The following is a 23,479-nucleotide window of genomic DNA, read 5'->3' on the forward strand; positions in this document are numbered from 1 at the left end:
GCTTTTATTGGATCTTTGCCTGACATAAGGATATCTCAGTCTTTCAGGAGGGCAACAAAAAGAGTTGATATAATTCTGGTTCGATCTGGAACAACCCATGTCACTTGATAAAGGATTTTTTGTCTGTGGAAAGTATTTTTATGGAAATTGTTGGACATTATAATTTCCGATTGCTCTGTATCATTAGATATGTTTTAGGAGAACAGTATTCTTAAACTTTAGTCACTTGTGTATTATCAGTTTGCATTGGCACATTTTATGAATTGCTTTAAATATGTTCATTATGCAGCACAATAAGCTGAGAAATGGCCAGGACCGTGTCTTAGTCCACTGGAATTCTGCCTAATTAAAACTGATAATTACTGTGACATGCCTGAAAACTTTAATTTTTCTTTTGTCTGTTGTGCCTGATGCAAGGAAATTTTTTTTTTTTTTTCGTCATTCAAATGACACTCAACTTTATTTTATGAGTATGGGGAATAAAGAGAGAACTGTTCCATAGTTAACTAAGATATACATTATTTAAAAATTGTGATAAGAACTATGATACAGGAATGTTATAAAATGATGCATGTGTTGGAAATATATCATTTCTATAAATTAAAGTCACAATTGATAGAGGTCATCTGTAATGTAACATCAAACATGGGCTTCATTTATGTTTCTCTGCTTGTCACTTTTGTAAGAATTACATATGCAACAGTTTAGGTGTTGATACAAACTGTCTCTCATTCAAAGCAGTAATGATATGTGACGTTTTTGTATGGTTTTGATGCTTCAAATCCAAATGTGTCACTCTGGATATTAGCACTACTTCTACATCTACATTTGTACTCTGCAAACCACAGTTAGGTGCAATGCAGAGGGTATGTCCCATTGTACCAATTATTAGGGTTTCTTCCTGTTTCATTCATGCATGGAGTGCGGGAAGAATGGTTGTTTGAATACCTATGTGCATGCGGTAATTATTCTAATCTTATCCTCAACATCCCCATGTGTGATACATAGCGAGTTGTAGTACATCCCTAGAGTAATCACTTAAAGCCAGTTCATGAAACTTTGTTAAGAGACTTTCTCAGGATAATTTACGTATATCTTCAAGAGTCTGGCATTCATCTCCTTCAGTATTTCTGTGACACTCTCCAATGGATTAAACAAACCTGTGACCATTCGTGCTGCCCTTCTCTCCATACGCCCGATATCTGCAGTTATTCCTATCTGGTATGGGTCCCACATGCTTGAGCAATATTCTAGGGTGGGGCACATGAGTTATTTGTAAGCAATCTCTTTAGCAGACTGATTGCACTTCCCCAGTATTCTGCAAATAAACCAAAGTCTACCAACTCCTTTATCCATGATTGAAACTATGTGATCATTCCATTTCATATCCCTACAAAGTGTTACAGCCAGGTATTTGGCCAATTCCAGCAGTCACTTATTGATATTATAGTCACATATTCGTTTTGTGAAGTGCAGAATTTTACATTTCTGAACATTTAGAGCAAGTTGCCAATCTCTGCACCATGTTGATCTGACTGAATATTTATGCAGCTTCTCTGAGATAGTATTTCATCATCTGCAAAAAGCCTGATTTTGCTTTTAATATTGTCTTCAAGGTAATTAATACACAGCATGAGCAGCAAGGGTTCCAACACACTTCCCTGGGACACACCTGAAGTTACTTCTACATCTGACAGTGACTTTCCATCCAAGACCCAAGATAACATTCTGTGTCCTCCCTACCACAAAGTCCTCAATCCAGTCACAAATTTCTAGATACCCCATGTGATGATACTTTCGACAATAAGCGTAGGTGCGGTACTGACTCAAGTGCTTTTCGGCCATCAAGAAACACTGCATTTACCTGGTTGTATTGATTGAATGGTTTCATTATTGCATGTGAGAAAAGTGCGAGTTGGGTTTCACATAATTGATCTTCTTGAAACCATGCTGGTTGGCATTGAGCAGGTCATTCTGTTCAAGATACCTCATTGTGTTTGAGCTCAGAATGTGTTCTAAGACTCTACAACAAATCATTTTCAAGGATATTGAATGATAGTTTTATGAATCAGTTCTACTACCCTTCTTATAGACGAGTATGATCTGTGCCTTTCTCCAAGAACTGGGCACAGCTTTTTGTTCGAGAGATCTACGATAGGTTATAGTGAGAAGAGGGGTAACTCAGCTGCAAATTCAGTATAGAATCCATTGGTGCCTGGAGCTTTGTTCAATTTTAGCTGTTTCTCAACATCACTGACACATACTTACTTCAGTCATCTTCTCAGTGGTATGAGGATTAAATTGGGGCAATTCTCCTGGGTTTCCCTCTGTAAAGGAACATTTGAAAACAGATTTCAGCATTTCAGCTTTTGCTTTGCTACACTCAATTTCAGTTACTGTCTCACTGACTAGGGACTGGACACTAATTTTGGTGCCATTAGCAGTCTTTACGTATGTCCAGAATTTCTCTGGATTTTTGTGAAATGTTATTTGACAATATTCTGCTATGGTAGTCATTGAAGACATCACACATTGCTCTCTTGACAACAAGATGCGTTTCATTCAGCATCTCTGTATCTATAGCCCTGCGCTTTGTTTTACACCTGTTATGCAGTAATCTCTGTTTCTTTAGAAGTTTATTTACAGTGACTTTATACCATAGAGGTTCCTCCCATTGTGAACTGCTCTACTGGATACATATCCATCCAATGCATGGTCAGCTATTCTTTTATGTGCCACTATGCTCTCTTGTCATGGCCTGTCATGCACCAAGCAGGAAGGGCTGTACAAACTGCTGTCATAAGTGGTTCTTCATGTGACAAAAACAAGTAACTTCACCTTCTTTTTTTTTTTAAAGTGCTTGCAGTGCATCTTAGCAGCTAAAATTTAGACAGTGCTTTTCTTTTGTTGTGCCCTTCCTGCATAAAGAATTTCAGAGTGCATTTCAACATATTATTGGATCATTCTCTTGTTAGTGCTTTCCATAAAAATCTTATACACTTGCTTCTTCAGAGATTCTGTCATTCCATAATACTGGATGCAGCTGCTTCTTTATGACATCTGAATTCTTTACTTTATTCTGTACACATTGAATATACCTTTCATCTACTGACAATGTGATGGTCAAGTTCTTATACGAGATAGTGTTTGTAATAATTCTATTTTTTTTTTTTTTTTAAGTTATGTCTTTCTGCTCCTGTGACCACATACTATGTTTTTCCAATGTTTATTACCATACCCCATCATCCATATTACTCCACTAACTTTATAAATTTGTAACCTATGTCTTCATCATCTTCTTACAACTTTTGACCCATTTGTTCTTGCTTCTGATTATTTGTGTGTATATTTCTTTCCTATCATTTAGATGATAAGGATCAAAAGAAAAGCCAGAAAGTATTGCAAGAGTTGGAGAATATTGATGATGAATGTGATCAAAACAATATTGCATTTGTGAAAATTGATAATGATGAAGAAGCAAAGGAATACGGCATAGATACGCTTCCCACAATTGTCTTTTTTGAAAAGGGAATTCCACATGTTTATGAAGGTGAGAAAATTTTATTTAACAATAAATGTTTCTTGTCTTTTCCATTCTCTAACAGCAAATAAAACAAAGAGAGTTGTCTCTTCTGTTGTTATTTTTATTTTGGTATTATCATGATAGTGTTATGAAATCACCCCGCCACTAGTTTTAACTTGTATTGCAGTAAGCTTCAAATATAAATTTTAATAAAGTAAGTTCTGACAGACTGTAAATAATTTAGGAGGAAAGGAGACCACTCACTGATTAGCAGAAGCACCAACTTACCGACTGGCACATATAAACATGCACACGCACACAAACATACACACCTGTGACCGTATGTTTTGCCAGCTGGTTATACAGTGCTGGCATTGCATTTTGGCACATGTACTAGGGTGGGGTGAGATGTTTTTGTCAGGTGGGGTGGGGAAAGGGAAAGAGAGGTGAGAGGTAGGAAGAGGGGATGGGGTTGGGTAGCTAGTAGCTTGGAGGGAGGCAGCAGGTTCACTAGCTAGGAATGCAGGAGGGAGGCGTGGCAGGGGCACAAGCTATACATGAGAAATGCAGGTACTGGAGCCAGTGAGGTGTGGCATATGATTAAGGTGATATGGAGGCATGGATTTTGAGGAGGTAACAGGGCAGAGGAAGATAAAACTGTTTGGTAGAGGGTTTTGGGCTAGTGGGTTACTGGTGCTGGAGGGAAGGAGCCAGATGGCCCTCATTGTGAAGCAGCCATTGAACTTAAACATGTTTTGCTCAGCTGCATATTGTGCCACTGGCTAATCAATTTTGTTCTTGGCCTCGGTTTGGTAGTGGCCATTCATTTTGGTAGACAGCTGTGCAGTAATTGCAGTCGAGTTGTTATATGACGTGGCTGCTGTCGCAGATGGCACTGCCTCTGATGGGATATGATAAACCTGAGACAAGAGTGGAGTAGGAAGTGCTGAGTGGTCAGATTGGGCAGGTCATACAACTACGTCTTCGAAAGGGATATGATCCCTTTGTCAAGGGTCTCTTTTCCTTGCACAAGATAATTTGATCCCAGATGTTAGCGACTTTTTTCTCAGCTACCATGCTATTATTGATCCATTATAAAGGAAACTACCAGTTATGAGAACTCCATAATCAGAAGATATATCATTCAAAGTTTTATCTTCTTTTATATTAATGTATCTACTCTTGGAAAAAAAATTGATGAAAGGAGGAGAAAATACCAAAGACACAATGAAAGAATTTTTTCTGCTTTTTAATGCATATAACTGTTATTGCAACAGGGATGTCATGTTGCGAAAGGACTTCTTAATTTGTGGCTGGTGCTATGGGTCTGAAGGACAGGAGGACACGTAAAGAAAGTTTAAACTACCCATGAATGTAGAAATGTTTAAAAAGTATGTATCTGGTATAATCAAGAAATAAATATCACTACAAACTATTGTTTACTATTATGTGCATAAAACAGATATAAATTTTTATGGATGAGTTAGCACAGTTGTTTACACTTTTCCCATACTTGGTAGTAAAATATTTGTGGACAACAGCACAATACTGTAACTAAAATTAATATATGCTACTTTTTTAGGTGATCTCACACGCGAAGAGGAACTTCTTGGATGGTTGTTGCACCAAAAAAGGCATCATGAAATTCCTGAAATCACAGATGAAATGTTGGAAATTCTTATTGAGAAAAGGCCATATCTTGCAGTTCTGTTTTGTAGGTATCTCGCGATACACATTTGTTTAACTGATGTTTTTATAATTTTACACATTAACAAAATTCGACATGCATCAGTAGTAAGTCTGAAAACATAAGCCGGAGTTGAGCCCCTTGCAAGTATACTTCTCTGTTTTATAGATGACAAAGATGACAAGCAGGATATCAGAATCCTCAATGAACTGGAGAATATTGATGATGATCTTGACAGAGAAGGAATTGTGATTGTGCGTATTGACAATGATGCTGAAGCAAAGGAATATGGCATTGATCACTTGCCAACTCTTGTGTACTTTGAAGACAAAATACCTGCGCTGTATGAAGGTAAAATTTTGTGCATTTAAAATGATATGTAACGAACAAGTTGATGCATAAATCCTTTGTGTTACCTGTTGATGTAATTTAAATTATAGTACAGAGTAATAATAAAATAAAACATTGTAAAAAATCATTATAGATAAATGAGTAAATTGAACGTAAGATAACTTATACGGGCGTTTCTTCATATGAAATGCAAATTCTCTTTCTCATGGTATGTCAATGGCAACAGCTATTTAATAAACTTTCAGCTACTGATCATCTGAGTGATGATGCAGTTTTGGGATATCTTCCACATGGATCATTTTCAATAGAAGTAAAATCTTAACTGCTGAAAATGAAGCAGCAGATCCTTCATAATCATTCAGCAACTTTGGATGAATTCCTGCTGGTGATGAACCATCAAAAATAAGCATTTTGTGAAAATATGGTATTCCAGTTTACCAGTTTCAATAAAACATTTGGAACACAAAAATATTCTGCATGTCAAGTTGACACATGGCATCCATTGTTGTGTTCCTTGTATCAACATAACGAAAACAATATGTACACTGTAAGGAAAAGGTAGATTGCTGCTTACTTAAGGATGACACATTAAATAGCAGACAGGCACAATTAAGACACTTTCACATTAGCTTTCAGCCACAGTCCACATACAGGGTGTTTCAAAAATGACCGGTATATTTGAAACAGCAATAAAAACTAAACGAGCAGCGATAGAAATACACCGTTTGTTGCAATATGCTTGGGACAACAGTACATTTTCAGGCAGACAAACTTTCGAAATTACAGTAGTTACAATTTTCAACAACAGATGGCGCTGCGGTCTGGGAAACTCTATAGTACGATATTTTCCACATATCCACCATGTGTAGCAATTATATGGCGTAGTCTCTGAATGAAATTACCCGAAACCTTTGACAACGTGTCTGGCGGAATGGCTTCACATGCAGATGAGATGTACTGCTTCAGCTGTTCAATTGTTTCTGGATTCTGGCGGTACACCTGGTCTTTCAAGTGTCCCCACAGAAAGAAGTCACAGGGGTTCATGTCTGGTGAATAGGGAGGCCAATCCACGCCGCCTCCTGTATGTTTCGGATAGCCCAAAGCAATCACACGACCATCGAAATATTCATTCAGGAAATTAAAGACGTCGGCCGTGCGATTTGGCCGGGCACCATCTTGCATACCGTATTTACTCGAATCTAAGCCGCACTTTTTTTCCGGTTTTTGTAATCCAAAAAACCGCCTGCGGCTTAGAATCGAGTGCAAAGTAAGCGGAAGTTCTGAAAAATGTTGGTAGGTGCCGCCACAACTAACTTCTGCCGTCGAATATATGTAGCGCAGGCAGAAAGATAAATACTAGAGCCAAAACCTCTGCGTCAGTAAATAAATTTAAAAAAAGGTGGAAGACGAGTTTTTTTCTCCGCCCCGAGTTTCGACCGTTGCATTTTCAGACATTATCCAACGAAGTAAATACAAATGCCGTATTGTTCATCTTCGAATGTGGCAGCATTTCAATGTACTACGAAAATCCGACTGGCAAAACTGTTTGGGATGTTTGTCAATATGGCCAACTCTATGTTCTGAATTTTTTTCCTACATGTGAAAAGAGATGGTCGCAAATAGGAACTTTTATGAATTGTGAATCACATGCAGTATTCTCTTCACCATAAGAATAATACGAATATAAACATTTTGCCATGTATTCTTTCGTGTTTGCTGCTACCTCATTTAAATTCTGTCTGCCTAATAAACTACGAAACTAGAGTGATACAACAGCAAACGTGGAAGAATATACATATCATGTCATTTTTATATTCATATTATTCTTATGCCTAATAGTGATACAGTCAGAAATGAAGCACGGGAATTGACTAGATTTTTAAATCTAAGACGACTCTAATTTCTGTGCAGAATGTAATGTACGAAAGAGGCGTCTGCAAAGATTTTCAAACGCGAGAAAAATTTTCGCTAAACTCTCGTTCAGAACATCTTCTATCATAAGCAATCTATTATTTGGTTCTTGCTGATCATTATCAAAGAAAGCAGCAAAGAAAACAAAGAGCAGTCTCTTGCCATTGTTTCGCTGATGAGACGATTCCCTTTTTTTTTTTTAAAAAAAAAAAAAAAAAAAGCGGCGGTAGCGCGCACAAAAGCAAGCCATGCCGCGTGCGGCGGCAGGTCATAGACACTCATTATCAGAATGCGACAAATAATGCATGACACAGTAAAATAATGCATTTTCAGCTTAGAGTGACGTAAACACCTATAACAAAGAGAACGGCGCTTATCCGATCAAAGAAAAATAAGCAATCAATTCAAACCATACGAAGCACGTGAAAAAGGAAGGGTACCCGTATAAATACGGACGGAGCGCCTGACGCATAGCAATGGCTACCTGGTAAAGCTTAACTGCTAAGCTTACGACTCGAACCAAACTACTGTAGCTGTACCGTCATTCATTCAACCTAAATTGTGTTTCATATTACTATGGACCAACTTTGTTTCGATTTGGAGGTGCGGCCTAAAACTTTTCTCTCCCCTTGAATTTCGAGTCTCAAATTTCAGGTGCGGCTTAGAATCGGGAAAATTTTTTTTCCTTGATTTCGAGTCTCATTTTTCGGGTGCGGCTTAGATTCGAGTGCGGCTTAGATTCGAGTAAATACGGTAAACCACGAGGTGTTCGCAGTGTCGTCTAAGGCAGTTTGTACCGCCACAAATTCACGAAGAATGTCCAGATAGCGTGATGCAGTAATCGTTTCGGATCTGAAAAATGGGCCAATGATTCCTTTGGAAGAAATGGCGGCCCAGACCAATACTTTTTGAGGATGCAGGGACGATGGGACTGCAACATGGGGCTTTTCGGTTCCCCATATGCGCCAGTTCTGTTTATTGACGAAGCCATCCAGGTAAAAATAAGCTTCGTCAGTAAACCAAATGCTGCCCACATGCATATCGCCGTCATCAATCCTGTGCACTATATCGTTAGCGAATGTCTCTCGTGCAGCAATGGTAGCGGCGCTGAGGGGTTGCCGCGTTTGAATTTTGTATGGATAGAGGTGTAAACTCTGGCGCATGAGACGATACGTGGACGTTGGCATCATTTGGACCGCAGCTGCAACACGGTGAACGGAAACCCGAGGCCGCTGTTGGATCACCTGCTGCACTAGCTGCGCGTTGCCCTCTGTGATTGCCGTACGTGGTCGCCCTACCTTTCCAGCACGTTCATCCGTCACGTTCCCAGTCCGTTGAAATTTTTCAAACAGATCCTTTATTGTATTGCTTTTCGGTCCTTTGGTTACATTAAACCTCCGTTGAAAACTTCGTCTTGTTGCAACAACACTGTGTTCTAGGTGGTGGAATTCCAACACCAGAAAAATCCTCTGTTCTAAGGAATAAACCATGTTGTCTACAGCACACTTGCACGTTCTGAACAGCACACGCTTACAGCAGAAAGACGACGTACAGAATGGCGCACCCACAGACTGCGTTGTCTTCTATATCTTTCACATCACTTGCAGCGCCATCTGTTGTTGAAAATTGTAACTACTGTAATTTCGAAAGTTTGTCCGCCTGAAAATGTACTGTTATCCCAAGCATATTGCAACAAACGGTGTATTTCTATCGCTGCTCGTTTAGTTTTTATTGCCGTTTCAAATATACCGGTCATTTTTGAAACACCCTGTACATTCATTCATACAAGCAAACACACCTCACACACACGTCACACACACGTGACTGCCGTCTCCAGCAGCTTGGACCAGAATGCTTCTGACATGTTTTGTTCCAAACACAGTCTTCAAAATCCCCCCTCCAGTGTCTATACAACCCCTCTTCCGCAGACGTAATGAAGGTGGTACCACCTCCACTACTTGTTGCATTGTGTTCCTGAAGCCCAGAAAATAGCTACGCCAGCTTTCTCACTTCATTCTGGAGTTCCCATGCATTAAAAACTAGACTCAGTGTCCATTGATGGCTGGTAACCACCACATCCTCTCGTTTAGAAAAAAGAGCTTCTTCCTTCCAGATGCTGATTCTGCATTGCTCTCACTCCACCCCAAACGAAGAGGTGCTGCACTGCTGCAACTAGCATCCCTTCTGTCCTCATCCAAGGTGCACAACAACCCAAAAACAGTGACTGCCATTATCTTCCCTTCCCCTCAAAGCTGCTACCACTGGTCAGCACTCACATACAAAAAAAAAAAAAAAAAAAAAAAAAAAAAAAAAAAAAAAAAAAAAAAAAAAAAAAAAATTGACAGAACCCTTACTTTAACACAAGAAGTTACTGTTTTCTTCTTATGATATTACACCCTAACACCTTGCAAATAATCCCCGAAACAATTACCAACAAGCTCAACAAAAATACCTCTTGTCTCTTCCTTGACTTCAATGCATATGACATCTCTCAATCAGGTTCATCCACATTCTCATGCCCACTTCTCTGCTCCTCCTTCTTTGCACCTTTTCATGTCTGTTCTTAATATTCTTAGGATTGACTCCATAGCACCTCGAAACAGTCGCAAGCATTCAGCATGCACTGTTGTTAACCACATTGGCAACTGTAGCCTAACATTGTCTGGTGATGTAGGCTCAGTCACATGGTAAGGTCCTTGCTACCTTGACAAATTTCTTAGTCTTACCCTTTGATGTGTAAGAGCTGGATGACATTACCCACTGCCCTAGTCTATAATGTGATAAGCTTCCCATGCATTTCACAGATTACTCTTGTCTCTTCAATGCCTTCTTGCCTGCCTTCTGTACCTGTTTCCTTACTGCTGTCACTGTTCTCATGAAATCACAGACCGACTGTTCTTGCCCCTTCTTCCCTTAATTGTATCAAAAAGCAATGACACTTTCGTCCCACATGCTATCTTGTACAGAGAGAACCTAGTGTATTGTAAACCTTTGAATTACACGGCAAATGAGAGGTTTGTTTCCCAGTCACAGTGTTGTTTAGATTAGAGATTAGATTTACTTTCATTCCAATTGATCCGTAGTGAGGAGGTCCTCCAGGATGTGGAACATGTCAGAAAAACAACAATACATGACAAATATTTACAATTAAAACAAATAAGCTAATGTACCATTCCACAGGTCCGAAGTGGAATGATCGTCATTTTTTAATGAACACTAAGAGTCATTTTACAAATACCAATGCACTGAATTTAAAATAAAAAAGTTTTTAATTTATTTATAAGGTAATAAACATGTAATACAAGTACTGTAATACTTATTTACAATGAACACATTACTGCACTGAAATGGTGCAGAAGTTAGATTATACTTACACACACACACACACACACACACACACACACACACACACACACACACAAATTTTCAATAAACACATTACTGCACTGAAATTGTGCAGAAGTTATGTTGTACTTATATAGAAATCAGTTGGTTTTACTAAGAAATTCATCAATGGAGTAGAAGGAGTTGGCCACCAATAAATCCTTTAGGCTTCTCTTAAACTGAATTTCATTGGTTGCTAAGCTTTTTATGGCTGCTGGCAAGTTATTGAAAATGTGTGTTCCTGAATAATGCACACCTTTTTGTACAAGACTAAGTGACTTTAAATCCTTGTGAAGATTATTCTTATTTCTAGTATTGATTCCATGAATTGAGCTGTTGGTTTGAAAAAGTGATATATTTTTAATGACAAATTTCATTAAGGAATAAATATATTGGGAAGCTGTAGTTAGTATCCCTAGTTCCCTAAACAGGCTTCTGCAGGATGTTCTTGAGTTCACACCACATATAATTCTTACTGCACGTTTTTGTGCCCGGAAAACTTTAGCTTGGCTTGATGAATTACCCCAAAAAATAATCCCATATGACATTATGGAATGAAAGTAAGCATAGTATGCCAGCTTTTTCATTTTTATATCCCCTATGTCTGACAAAATTCGCATTGCAAACAGAAATTTGTTAAGACGCTTCAGCAGTTCTGTGGTGTGCTCCTCCCAGTTGAATTTATTATCAAGCTGTAATCCCAAAAATTTAACACTGTCCACTTCTTCTATCTTCTTGTCATCGTATGTTAGACATATACTCTTGGGACACCCCTTACAAGTTCTGAACAGCATGTAGTGTGTTTTTTCAAAGTTTAGTGACAAAGAATTGGCTAGGAACCAGTGATTAATGTCCACAAATATTTTATTGGCTGATCTTTCTAAGACTACACTTGATTTGCTATTTATTGCAATGTTTGTATGTGAGTTCACATAGTACCCAAATGTCCTTCCAATCATGTAAGGCACCCATTGCATCTTTCCGATTGACTGTGCATGGAGTGAACTGGTTCCCTGTTGTTTCTTCACATGTAAAAATCTTTATCAAGTCTAATATAAAATTTGTCCCTTGATCTGTAATTATCATCTTTGGCACGCCAAAATTAAGAAACCAAATGTTGACCATTGCTTGTATGACTGTAACTCCTTGATGGTTTGCTATATCAATCATCTCCACATACTGAGAAAATTGATTTATTATTGCCAAAAATTGATTTAATATTGTCAACACAAAACAGTTACCTAGTGGAGTCCAGTTAAATGGTCCTATCACATACGCCTCAATCATTTTGAACAGTTTCGATGCAGTCTTTGTTATGGTATTCATTTATGGTTCAAGTCTGCTCTCTGCACAGAATTCCTCATTCTTATCCACATCTCCCTTCCATCAGTATCTCTCAAACAACCTTCTGTTTGTTGCACCCTCCATGACCAGATGACACACGATCATGTGCCTCTCTCAGGACTTGTTCCTCAACTTAGACGGCAACTCTACCTATGGCCCTAACCTATTTACCGTACACAACAGACCATCTCCCATACCAGACTGCAGTTGCATCTTGTACACTTTGCATTCACTGTCAGTGTTCTGCGTTGTTGCCAATCAGCAAGGCCATGACCTGGTACATGTATTATTATTATCTTTATGCTCAAAGCATCTGCAATTCTGTGTTTCCTCCTTGGCTTGTGCACCACTTTGTAGTCGAACTCACTGTGCATTAATGCCCATTTTGTTGGTCTGCTAGACTTGCCTTTTAACACCAATAACCATTTTAGTGTGGCATGGTCAGTCACTACTTTAATTTTCTACTCGTAAACGTAACACCAAAAATATACGACTTAGTATAGGAGGTTAAGCATTTCTTTCTCTGTGATCAATTGTTTTTTTCTGGCTCTTTGTCTCGATGCATAAGTCACAGGATGCTCCTCAGTGTTGATCACTTGACTTGGGACACACACTAAAGCATAGTTATATGCAGCACAAGATAGTATAAACTCCTTTTGAAAATCCAGAAAAATTAAATCTCAACATGACATTAAAACTTTCTTCAACTGTTTGAATGTGCCCTGACATTCCTTCGTCTACCCGATATTTGCAAAGTTCTTCAACAGCTGTCTGAGCAGTCACACTTTATCAGCAATTCCCCTCACAAACCTCCTACATAGTTCTAGATTCCCAAAAACTATTGTAGCTCTTTGCTCGACTTCAGAACTGGGAAATCTTGTACTGCCTGTACCAGTCTTGGATCCATTGTCATCCCATCCTTGTTGATCACATGCCCCAAGTAACCTAGTTCCTCTGAAGAAAAATTACACTTTTCCTTACATAACATTAGGTATTCCTCTTAAATATTTCTCTCAGCTGTTGCCTACGTTCCTCCATGTCTTATGAGAATAAAGTTATACTGTCGAGGTAGACCAGACACTGGCAAGGCTTCAGTACCCTCAGTACCGCATCCAACAATCTCTGAAACACTACAGGAACATTCTTCAACCTGAGAGGCATCCTCCAATACTGATAATGACCCCCGGGCACTGAGAAGGCTGTCTTCAGTTGGTCCTCTGAAGCCACCTCTTAACTGATGGTATCCCCTTCTTAAATCCATTATAGAGAAGTACCAGCACTGCACTGACCCAAGATATCAATGGTCTCTATGGTGTTGAGTATTCACTGTCTTGCTGTTCAGAAAGTGGTAATCACGGCAGAATATGTTCTTCTTAGAACTGTAGACTTAGAAATGATAACAATCCTTGCCCCCCCCTCCCCCCCTCCCCCCCGGTCACGGACTATTTCTCTCTTCTATTACGGCATCAGCCAACTGACACTTGATAAATTCCTCCATAATTGGTTGTAAATACCTATGTATTCCATATGGTTTCCAGTACATTAGTGATAGTTTTGTGCTGAGTAATGGGCATTGCTGGCAGTGAACTTCAAGGAAAAAACAAGTCTTCATACTCCAACAATACTCGTACGTCAGTGACAGCCCATGGGTGCTCATGGTTAACACTAGGGCTGTTGATGTTTTTAAAAATATCAGGAATCCGATGTATTGATGATTTAAAAAAATATCATTATTGGCTCTCGAAGTATAAAAAAAAAGTATTGAAATATCAATGGAAAAAATACTGACGTACCTGCCAATAAAAATATCGGCTGCACATTGTAAGTATACTGCCAGTTTTTGAGCTGTATATGTAAGTATTGATTTATTATTAAATGCTCTGTACATCAACAAGCTAGCAACTAGCCTATCCTCCTTAGAGCAAAATTGAAAGGAAAATGATGCGCATACACGCTTGGCAATAACCATTTTGCTAACAATGCTAACTGCGTGTAAGCAGCACAACAAAAGGTATCTGATGGGTCCATCATTTGGTTTTGTCACATATTGGATTTGTCTGGAATACTTCATGTCGACTTCCCTGTTTTTTCATTTCTGCTAACACCAGTGACATAGCAGTTGTAGTGTAGAAACTGCATGGTGAAGCTAAATGTTGCAGTTTCTGTTGATAACGCCGAGCGTTGATTACATCAGCATTTCCCCTCACAAGTGTATTCTGACCATAAAGACCAGTCTTGTCATTCAGATTTTTGCATCATTTTCAGCAGCTGTTTTTGAAGAGTGCCAGTGTGAAGAAATAGCACACTAGTTGCAGAATTGTTTTTTAACGCAACTGCTGTTTTATTTATTCACATCTGAAATCTTGTTATTCCATTGACACCACCAAAATCCCCCCCCCCCCCCTCTCCCTCACTCAGAAAGAGAGATGGGACATAATGAAAGCTGAAAAAGTAGTGAGATTCCTTCACACAGTAAAATTATCTACTACTACAATATTTACTGAAAATTGTGAAAAAAGTGTTATATAAAGTAAACATCGGCACATGATATTGCCATTTAGATATTGATATATCAGGGGGAAAATATTGACAACATATATCAATATCTTTCAGAGGAAATATCAATATATTGATATTTTATCAACAGCCCCATGTGTGCATGAATCCTTCTCCAGAATGTCCACTTTTGACACCAGTTATAGCCAACCCTGGGGCTTCGATGTTGGCTATGATTTTAGGATGGAGGCTGCAGAGGGCTGAGGCAGGGTAGCAGGCTGGTGAAGGCCCAGAGAGATGCAGCTGTCAAAATTAGTGTTTATTTTCCACTCATAAATTGATGCTGCTATGATGGGGGGATGAAACAATGCCCCCATTCCACTTGAAGAAAGCTGGTTGGTCCACAAGATGACAGCCACTGTCCAGCCAGCTGGCTGCAACATGTGTGCCCCACTCTTCTGATGTCTGCGCTAAGTTCTGGCACGTGACCCCATTACGTGAGTTGCACCACAAATACCTGACTCAGTATCATACAGAGATGATTGAGGGATTTTCTGTGATAGCTAACTCTGTGGTGGATGAGAGTATCCCAGTGATTTTCGGAGTGCATGCAGTGGCAGAAATTGCCTGCCACGCATGGGATGCAAACACTGCCCCTTGGGGCAGTGTGTTGCTGGAGTGGACCTGGAATGCCTGTAGCACTGTCGCAAGTCTGCTAGGAGGACAAAGTGCAGGAAGCTGGTACTGCAGTGGAGTCTCACTCATGGCTACTGCTGGTGGCTCGATGTGATGCCCTCTTCTGATGTAGCCTCCATGTCTTGGTAGACTGCTAGGCTGCAGGCGAAACTGGTACAAAAATGATAGCAGCGTGTGTATTATGTCAATGTGCTGTTTCCAATTACGTACTCTGCAACACCACTGAAATCCACTAGTGGAGAAATCCCATTTCCTGTACTGCAAGAACTGCACATTATTGTTGTGCTGACAGGTTTCACCAAGTGAATCTAGCCCATTTTGCTGTAATTCAACAGATGAGTGGCTATAACCAAAATGACAACACCCCACACTTGCCAACTAACAGTGGCTGCTTCACTACTCCTTTACATATTTTCACAGATTTGCCCATAAAATGGTTGTGGCGCTATGATAGTAGACTGGAATCCAATTGTGCATTTAACTTCATTTGTATAAAAATGAAAACAATTGATTTTTGACAAAATAATTTAATTGGATGGATAAAAAACCTACTCACCAAGTGGCAGCAGAACACACATATAAAAGAGGGTCATAATTAGGCAAGCTTTTGGACCCAGTGCCTCTTTCAGGCAGAAGCTAAACATTGCAGTTTCTGGTGGTAACACCTTCCTTTTCACCCGTTCTGCTTGAAGAAGGAGCTACTGGCTCCGAAAGCTTGACTAATTACAACCCTCTTTTAAGTTGTTTTCTGCCATTACTTGATGAGTAGATTTTTTATCTATTCAACTAAACAACTTTTCGATTTCAGGTTCATTGCTTTTCACTGTAATTTAAATTAAATTTCCAGAAATTTTTCGATGTACCAGTACTCCTGACCAGAAATAACAGTAATGTAAAACTTTTTCCAAAGAAGTTCCATTCTCATCTGTTGTCTCATTATGATTAAGGATCACTGATGCAGTTTTCAATTGCTCAATTTTTTCATTACTCATTTATAATCAATTCCTTAAGCTTTTAATTGTGGATATCATATTTGCTTTTTTTTAATCTGCAGCAGATTATGTTCTTGTTTGTTTGTGTTAAAATGTATTTTTACTTTTATGAACACAGGAGATCTCTTGAATGAAGAAGAGGTTTTGGCCTGGCTAATTGAGCAAAAGAATACAGCCACAATTGAGGAAGTTACTGATGAAATATTGACTGATCTCATTGAAGAGCACGAATATGTCGTAGTTTACTTTAGTAAGTATTCTTTACCACTGATGTTTTAGGTATGTGTAGAAATTATGTTTTAAAAATGTGATCCCTTTAGGGTTTGCAAGTGCATTTTTATATTGTAATTTTTAAGTTATCTTTGCTTTCAGTTTTGATGAAAACTTTCAGCCATCATGCATAAAATGTGATATTTTAGTTGAAGTATTGAGAAGTTCTGAGAATAATTCAATTTGTTTATGTCCATGCCATGAAAATATATTTCAAGATCATAGTCATGTATATAAAAGATGTTTCAGATTTGTGTCTATGGCACAAAATATCGTGTACTGATGCATTGAACTGTTATTGGATTTGCTTATAAGTTACTTGTACAAGCAGAGAGGGGGAAACAAGTGACTTCATGCTACCATTTTACATCCACCCATTGCATAATATTTTCTCTTTTGATTTAGTCCTCCATTAGACCCTAGTTCACTGATTTGTCTTCTCTCTCTTCTCAAAATGTTTTCGTTCTTCCATTTGGGTAATTCTCATCTTTGTTAACCACAAGCTGTTCAACTTTCTTCTTGCAGCGTGACAGATACCTTATTTCAGTCAAATTAGAGACAAACCGAAAGTGATAATGACAGCTTTAAATTGGAAGGTGAAGAAGTGGGGAGATAGAGGCATGAGTGAAATGATGCAAAAATGAAAACTATATTATTATTAGTGACTGGATTAGCATTATCGGATAAGGGTAGGGCATAATGACAACTGAAATGCTTAGTGAAAACAATTGAACCACTTGGTTATGGAAAGATAAATGAGAGAAGGATTGGCTAGTTGCACTTGCCCCCTTGTGGAATATGGAACACACATTTTTTTAGTAATGGCAGAAATCTCATGCATTTATAGAATTGTCTGTGGTTATCATTAATTGCAGGCGAAGAGTATTCTGCCATCATCGTGCTGAGCATCAGGAGGAACATTGTGGACTTGACAATCGCTACACTCTTTTCATTTGTTTGTTTGTAATGCACTTTGGAATTAATTATACTGTTTCCTATACTTGACATTGGTTTGGGCACCATTCTACAATGATGATTGACATAAACCCTTGCAAAACAGTGCCAAAATTGTGTATCTTAACTTTTTTCTGTCATTCCTGGTACTGCACCATATTGCCCCCATAAAAGATAGGTACAACATCCAGCACAAGAAACCAGCCACTGGTTCCCTGGGCACTCCTCATCTTGCTCACCAGCACAACATAAACATGGCTTTAATATATGACTAACAACCACTCCTTCTCCCCTCCCCTCTGCCCCTAACACCCTTCCATAACTTAATCAGTGCAGTCATATACTTTTTGTCCATGTGCAGCCTAGACCTGTGCCAGCTTGCTCAAGAATACATAGGATTTTTTAACAGATTGCATTACTCGAAAATAAAATGTACAACTTTCTGCATTAGAAGTGTAAAACAAAACTGCATGAAATTTTTGTCAAATTTGAAAAAGAATCATTCCCAGGAGTCAACACCTTCTTAAATCAGACAGAGTGGCAAGATCACTCTACATACATGGCTATAATTACAAAATTCAGCAGTACATTTGCAGGACTGTTCAGCAGCTTCTCAAACCAGAGAACGAGAACTAGTATAGTTCAGTCTCAGGCTTCAATTACACCCCAAATTTTAGTTTGGCTTTAGGAAGTTTACCGTTTGCATGTAGGTGAATGCTTTGTGTGAAATCCAACAACTACAGAGAATGTATATCTTTCAACACACATTTGTTAATCTTCAGTTACCTCAATCAAATTGAGTAAAAGACATGAAAATAATGTAATCCCTCAGTATGCTCAAAGATGAATTTCTGTGTACATATGACAACCAGTTGCAAGCCTGAAATTTGTTTGAACATTTAAGTTGCCAGGAAAATCTCTGTAAACAGCATTATACTCAGAGTGTTAAAGAAGTACCCTAACAAGCTTTGTGAGGAGGGGGGGAGGGATCGAATTCATCACATCAAAAAAGAAAAATGGCTATAATGAGAAACATACACAATTTCTTCATTTGTTTTAATGAAAGAACTCGTTCAAACATCTTCAGTCAAAAACTGATAGCAAATGTCCAAAATATCCCCCTCTAGTTCATATACTTGCAAGACTTATTCCAACCTTTCAGACACCACTGGACTGTAGTTAGACATTTTTACTTCTTGCAGGAATGCATAGACTGTGAAACTGGTCCTACTGTACATAGCCATCTGTTACCACAGCTATCAGGCAGTGCATTTTTAACAAGATGACTACAATAAGCTGCACAATGCATAGGAGGTGCTGAAGACATAGACCTCACTCCTGTGTGGTCAGTTCTGCGTGAGCAGTTACTTATAACAGGCTACAACATCCACCTAATGGGGCACCTATGAAAAGTGATTGAAGTATGGTGAAAAACAAACAGACCATAAGGTGTTGGATTCCATGCCTCCTTACAGAATGTGGGGATTGAAGGCTTGCCTGCTCCCTAAATCATGCTATGTGGTTATCTGTGGCAGATCTATGACAGAGGAAGTGTTGGTGCAGACACAAGTGTTTTGGACCATGTTGTTCAGCAGACATTGTTGAACACGGCGCTCCTCAGCAAATGACCCCAATATATTCCCATGCTGACCTGATGACATGGTCAGTTACAATTGCAGCGGATTCAGGACCATCGAGATTGACCTGTGGATCAGTGAAAATATGTTACCTGGCCAGGTCAGTGGTTGTGCATAAATAGGCCATCATCCAGGTGAAAGGCTATTTGAAACATGTACCACACCACAGTCGAAGGCCAGTGGGGACAGTATTATGCTGTGACAAACATTCACCCAGTCTTCCATATGGTTTGTCATTGTAATAAAAGACACCATGGCAGATATGGACCACTTGAACATTATTGCTGACCACCTGTACCCATTGTGCTTAATGTCTTCACTGGCCATGAACTTTATTACTGACTGCCTGTGTTCTTACATGTTTGATGTCTTCCCAACAGCAATGGCATCTAATTTAAACTGTCACTGTCACAAGGCCAGAATAGTGCTACAGTGGTTTTAGGATCATGATACTGAACTCACATTGATATCTTGGCCACTTAATTTAAATGTGATGGAGCTTGTCTGGGACACTATCAGGTGCCAGTTCTGCTCCTGCAAACCACCAGTCTGTAATTTAAGGGTTTTGTGTGACCTGTGCATAGACATGTGGTGCCACATACCTCCAGGAACCTACCAAGGATTTGCCAAATCAATACCATGCAGAATTGCTGTTGTATTGTCTTCTGAAGGTGACCAACATGGTATTAAGGAGGTGTTCATAATGTGTTGGCTCATCTTTGTATGTAACAGTACATCTTCACATACATTACTGTTTCCAGGGCCTTACAGAAAGATCACAATTGCCTTTCCACAAAATAAATATCCTGACGTGGTTAAAGTGAGCATTTATTAGGTAAGTCACTAAGATTGTGAAACATGCAGTGTAGATTTACCTCTACATAAGTGAAACAGTCAAAGCATACCGTTCTAACCTGTGGAAAGCTGTCAAATGTAAACATATTCCCATTGTTATCAGTGCTACAGTGAGTGAACTGGCAGATTGACTCATAAATTTCTGAAGTACCCTGTAGATGATACGAAAGTTTCCAAGCTTATTTTCTGCTTTTCCATTTCCAGTGTTGTTAACTAATGGCACTTTATGAGTGGTCATTTCTTTTATGTCTGTCAGGATCATTGCAGTTTCCCTGATAGTTAACTATTTCAAATTTTTAGCTTTACTGCTATGTGACTGACTTTCATGTATCTTCTGTAAAATTTAGTTCATGGAGTATGACAACTCTTCAAGGTCACTGAGCCACTTATAATCTTGTGCCTCCTTGTATAAATTTTTTGCTGTGCATGGTTATTCATTTCTACATTCAAAACTGGTGAACATCACCATTTTTGAAGATAAAAGTGAAAACTATGGATTAGTAGAGAACGTATAATACATTATACACATTAGTAAAAATAAAACTTCAGGAACTCCATTTCTTGTTGAAAAAACTTAAAGTGTATTTTCACATGTAATTTAAAAAAGAGATGTCATCTAATTGCAAGAATAGAACCAATATATCTATAGATACGACTGTGAACAGTAAGTACAAGTGATGCAGAGCAGAGTGAATGTATTGACAAAGGAACAATTGGGAAATGTAAGCATAGAAATAAGAGAGAATAAAAAATCAGCAGTTAGTGTAAAAAGAAAGACTGAAAGGAAATAAAAAATAGAAAATCAAGTAGGCTAAAGCTGCACAAGTCTCTCAGTAACAACATAAATAGAGAAGTGCAGAAAGTAAAAGGAGAAGTTTTGGGCGAATTAATGTACAGTAGGTGAACATGATTGAAGAGCTAAAGTTCACAAGATACACATAAATTTCCTCAAAATGCTTAAGCTCAGGAACAATATAAAGAAATATTTTATTTATATTTCAATTAGATTTTTATCACATTCTCTTAGTGGATGTACATTTTCAATCCACTAGATTTAAACACTGTCAAGTGAAATTTCATTTGTTGTTTTTAATTTTATATTACCATCATGACGACACTGCAGAAGAAGTACAAAATCTACTCAGTTTTTGTAGTTACTAACAAGTGTATTGTCAAATGTTTATGCTGAACTAAGCTTCATGGTAAGTGTATCTGTACACTAGTGTATAGGCCTACACAATGTTCACTGCACTCGGCCGCAGAAATATTTCACAATGGTTACAAATAAAGCAAGTTTCCCTACCATTATATAAAGGCAGGTCACTTGCTGTTAAGAGTTAGTCTGCCTGTGTATGAAATGTAGATCATATCTACAATCTGTGACATATCTAACTTCCAGATTGTTTGAAATATTATTGTTTTTATAACTGTGAATAGTGACATGAATTTAAACTCCCATAGTCTGTGAGGTTAGATCTGTTGTGAGGTTTCCAAGTAGACATAATGTATCTCCAATTGAAATTCATTGTCATATTTTTCTAGTATTTGACAACACAGGATGAGACAGATTGCTACTTACCGTAAAGAAGGCAAGTTAAGTTGTAGACAGGCACAATGAAAAGATGCTTAATAAAGCTTTCGGACACAGCCTTCATCAGTAATACATACAAGAAAGCACACCTCATGTGCACATGACTGCCAACTCTAGCAGCTCAGGCTGGAATGCCATTTGATGTAGTTTGATTGATTTATAGTATTTGGTTTGAATGCCATGAAGAAACAAATAGTGTGCTGTGAGTGCAGGTTGTTTTCTGAAGTTGTTTAATGTCAAAGAAAAAGTGTAGTGTATGGCCATCCCTTACTAATGATGATCTCATTCAGAAACGGAATTACTACCTTGCAGCAATTTTCTGCAGACATCCTGATGCTGAAAAACTGAGAAAAGCAAAACAGCATGTGTGGGGTACTTATTGTAGTAGGTGTTGTGCTGATCCTCAACAATGCCTTCCCATTTATGGTTCAGTACACTGCATTTTCAGATAGTACTGGAAAATGCTTGACCTTATATCTTATAGTACTGACTTTACCCTCACCACTTTCTGTCTATTTTTTGCACTTATAGAAACTCCTGTCTACACAATGTTTTTACTGTGACAGAGAGGCTGCCGTACACTGGTTCCTACCCCAGGTAGCAGATTTCGATGACACCCAAGGAATGTGTGGGTGAATAGAAAATGTCTTGGTTTGGCAGAAAAAGATTGTGGTTTTTTTATCTCAAAAACGCACATTTTTTAATGTAGTCCTACTTTAGCTCTGTGCACAAATCCAAGATTTGATTTTTTTTCCTTCCCTCCAGCAACAGTGCATCAAATCTAATCTTTTTTCTCCTTTCTGCCTTCATCTCTCCCTAGGTATACCAATTTCCTAGAATGACTTTTATGTCTTTGCTGTTATACCAGACATTTACACTGACATTTCGAAAATTATTATTTTTCTGACATGCGTAAATTTTAGGCTGTTGTACAAATGCCAGTGTACAATGAACAAATTATTATTTTCAGGTGGTAAATGTGAAGAAGGAGAAGAATGTGATAACATACTGGATGAGTTGGAAAATATTGATGATGAACTGGATGAAGCTGGTATTATATTTGTCACAACTGAGGATCTTAGCATTGCAAAGAAAAATGGAATTAAGACATTCCCTAGCCTTGTCTTTTTCCGTAATAAGGACCCTATGATTTACAAAGGTAAATACCATATTAAATGCTTAATTGGAACAGTTACCCTAATGTTTCATACATGTCACCATGATCTCTGTCTGTTGTGCAGAATAAAACTAAAAGTTTATGTGCATTGTTAGTACATCCATTTCTATTTTGTAATTGTTCTCAGTCATCTGAATGCACATTTTTGGACCAGAAAGGCTTTTAATGTAAAAAAGTTGTAACAGTTTTTATCTGCACAATTATATTAATATCCTGTAGTAAACATAATTTACACTGCACTCTATAATAAAGGGTACAGACTACTTGTGGAAGTTATGAAAAAATGACAAGTAAGTAAATAAATGCTTAAAATAGTATACCTCTTATTTCAAATGGCAGTTATGCCATGAGTTTTATTCTAAGGAACCCCTAGAATACCTATCTGTGCAGAGAAAATAACAACCGTTGACACTAGAAAAGTAGTTCATCGTACACTTCAGACAGTGGGCCATCTTCTGGGAAGAAATACATTTTGTAAATGCTGTCATCCTTTTTACCAGCTTCCTTAAAGAGGCAATTGTAGGTTGCAAGTAGGAAGTATGCATTCTGTATTTTTTCATTTTTCTTCCATTCAAATTCAAAGCTAGAAATATTCCTTTGCTTTCATTCCA

The 23,479-nt window shown here is 38.3% G+C and overlaps 1 protein-coding gene across 3 annotated transcripts in view; it reads left to right on the top strand.

Moving 5' to 3' along the window:
* Nucleotides 1–23,479, top strand: part of LOC126188248 (uncharacterized) — a 455,739-nt gene that overhangs the window by 190,343 nt on the left and 241,917 nt on the right. For all 3 annotated transcript variants that reach the window (XM_049929807.1, XM_049929809.1, XM_049929808.1), the window contains 5 exons: nt 3,368–3,550; nt 5,106–5,237; nt 5,379–5,561; nt 16,503–16,634; nt 22,662–22,850. In XM_049929807.1, coding sequence (XP_049785764.1) covers nt 3,368–3,550; nt 5,106–5,237; nt 5,379–5,561; nt 16,503–16,634; nt 22,662–22,850 — 819 coding nt within the window. The remainder of the gene's footprint in view (nt 1–3,367; nt 3,551–5,105; nt 5,238–5,378; nt 5,562–16,502; nt 16,635–22,661; nt 22,851–23,479) is intronic.

This window comes from Schistocerca cancellata, chromosome 5 (genome assembly GCF_023864275.1).
Source record: "Schistocerca cancellata isolate TAMUIC-IGC-003103 chromosome 5, iqSchCanc2.1, whole genome shotgun sequence".
NCBI classification, from domain to species: Eukaryota; Metazoa; Arthropoda; class Insecta; order Orthoptera; family Acrididae; genus Schistocerca; species Schistocerca cancellata.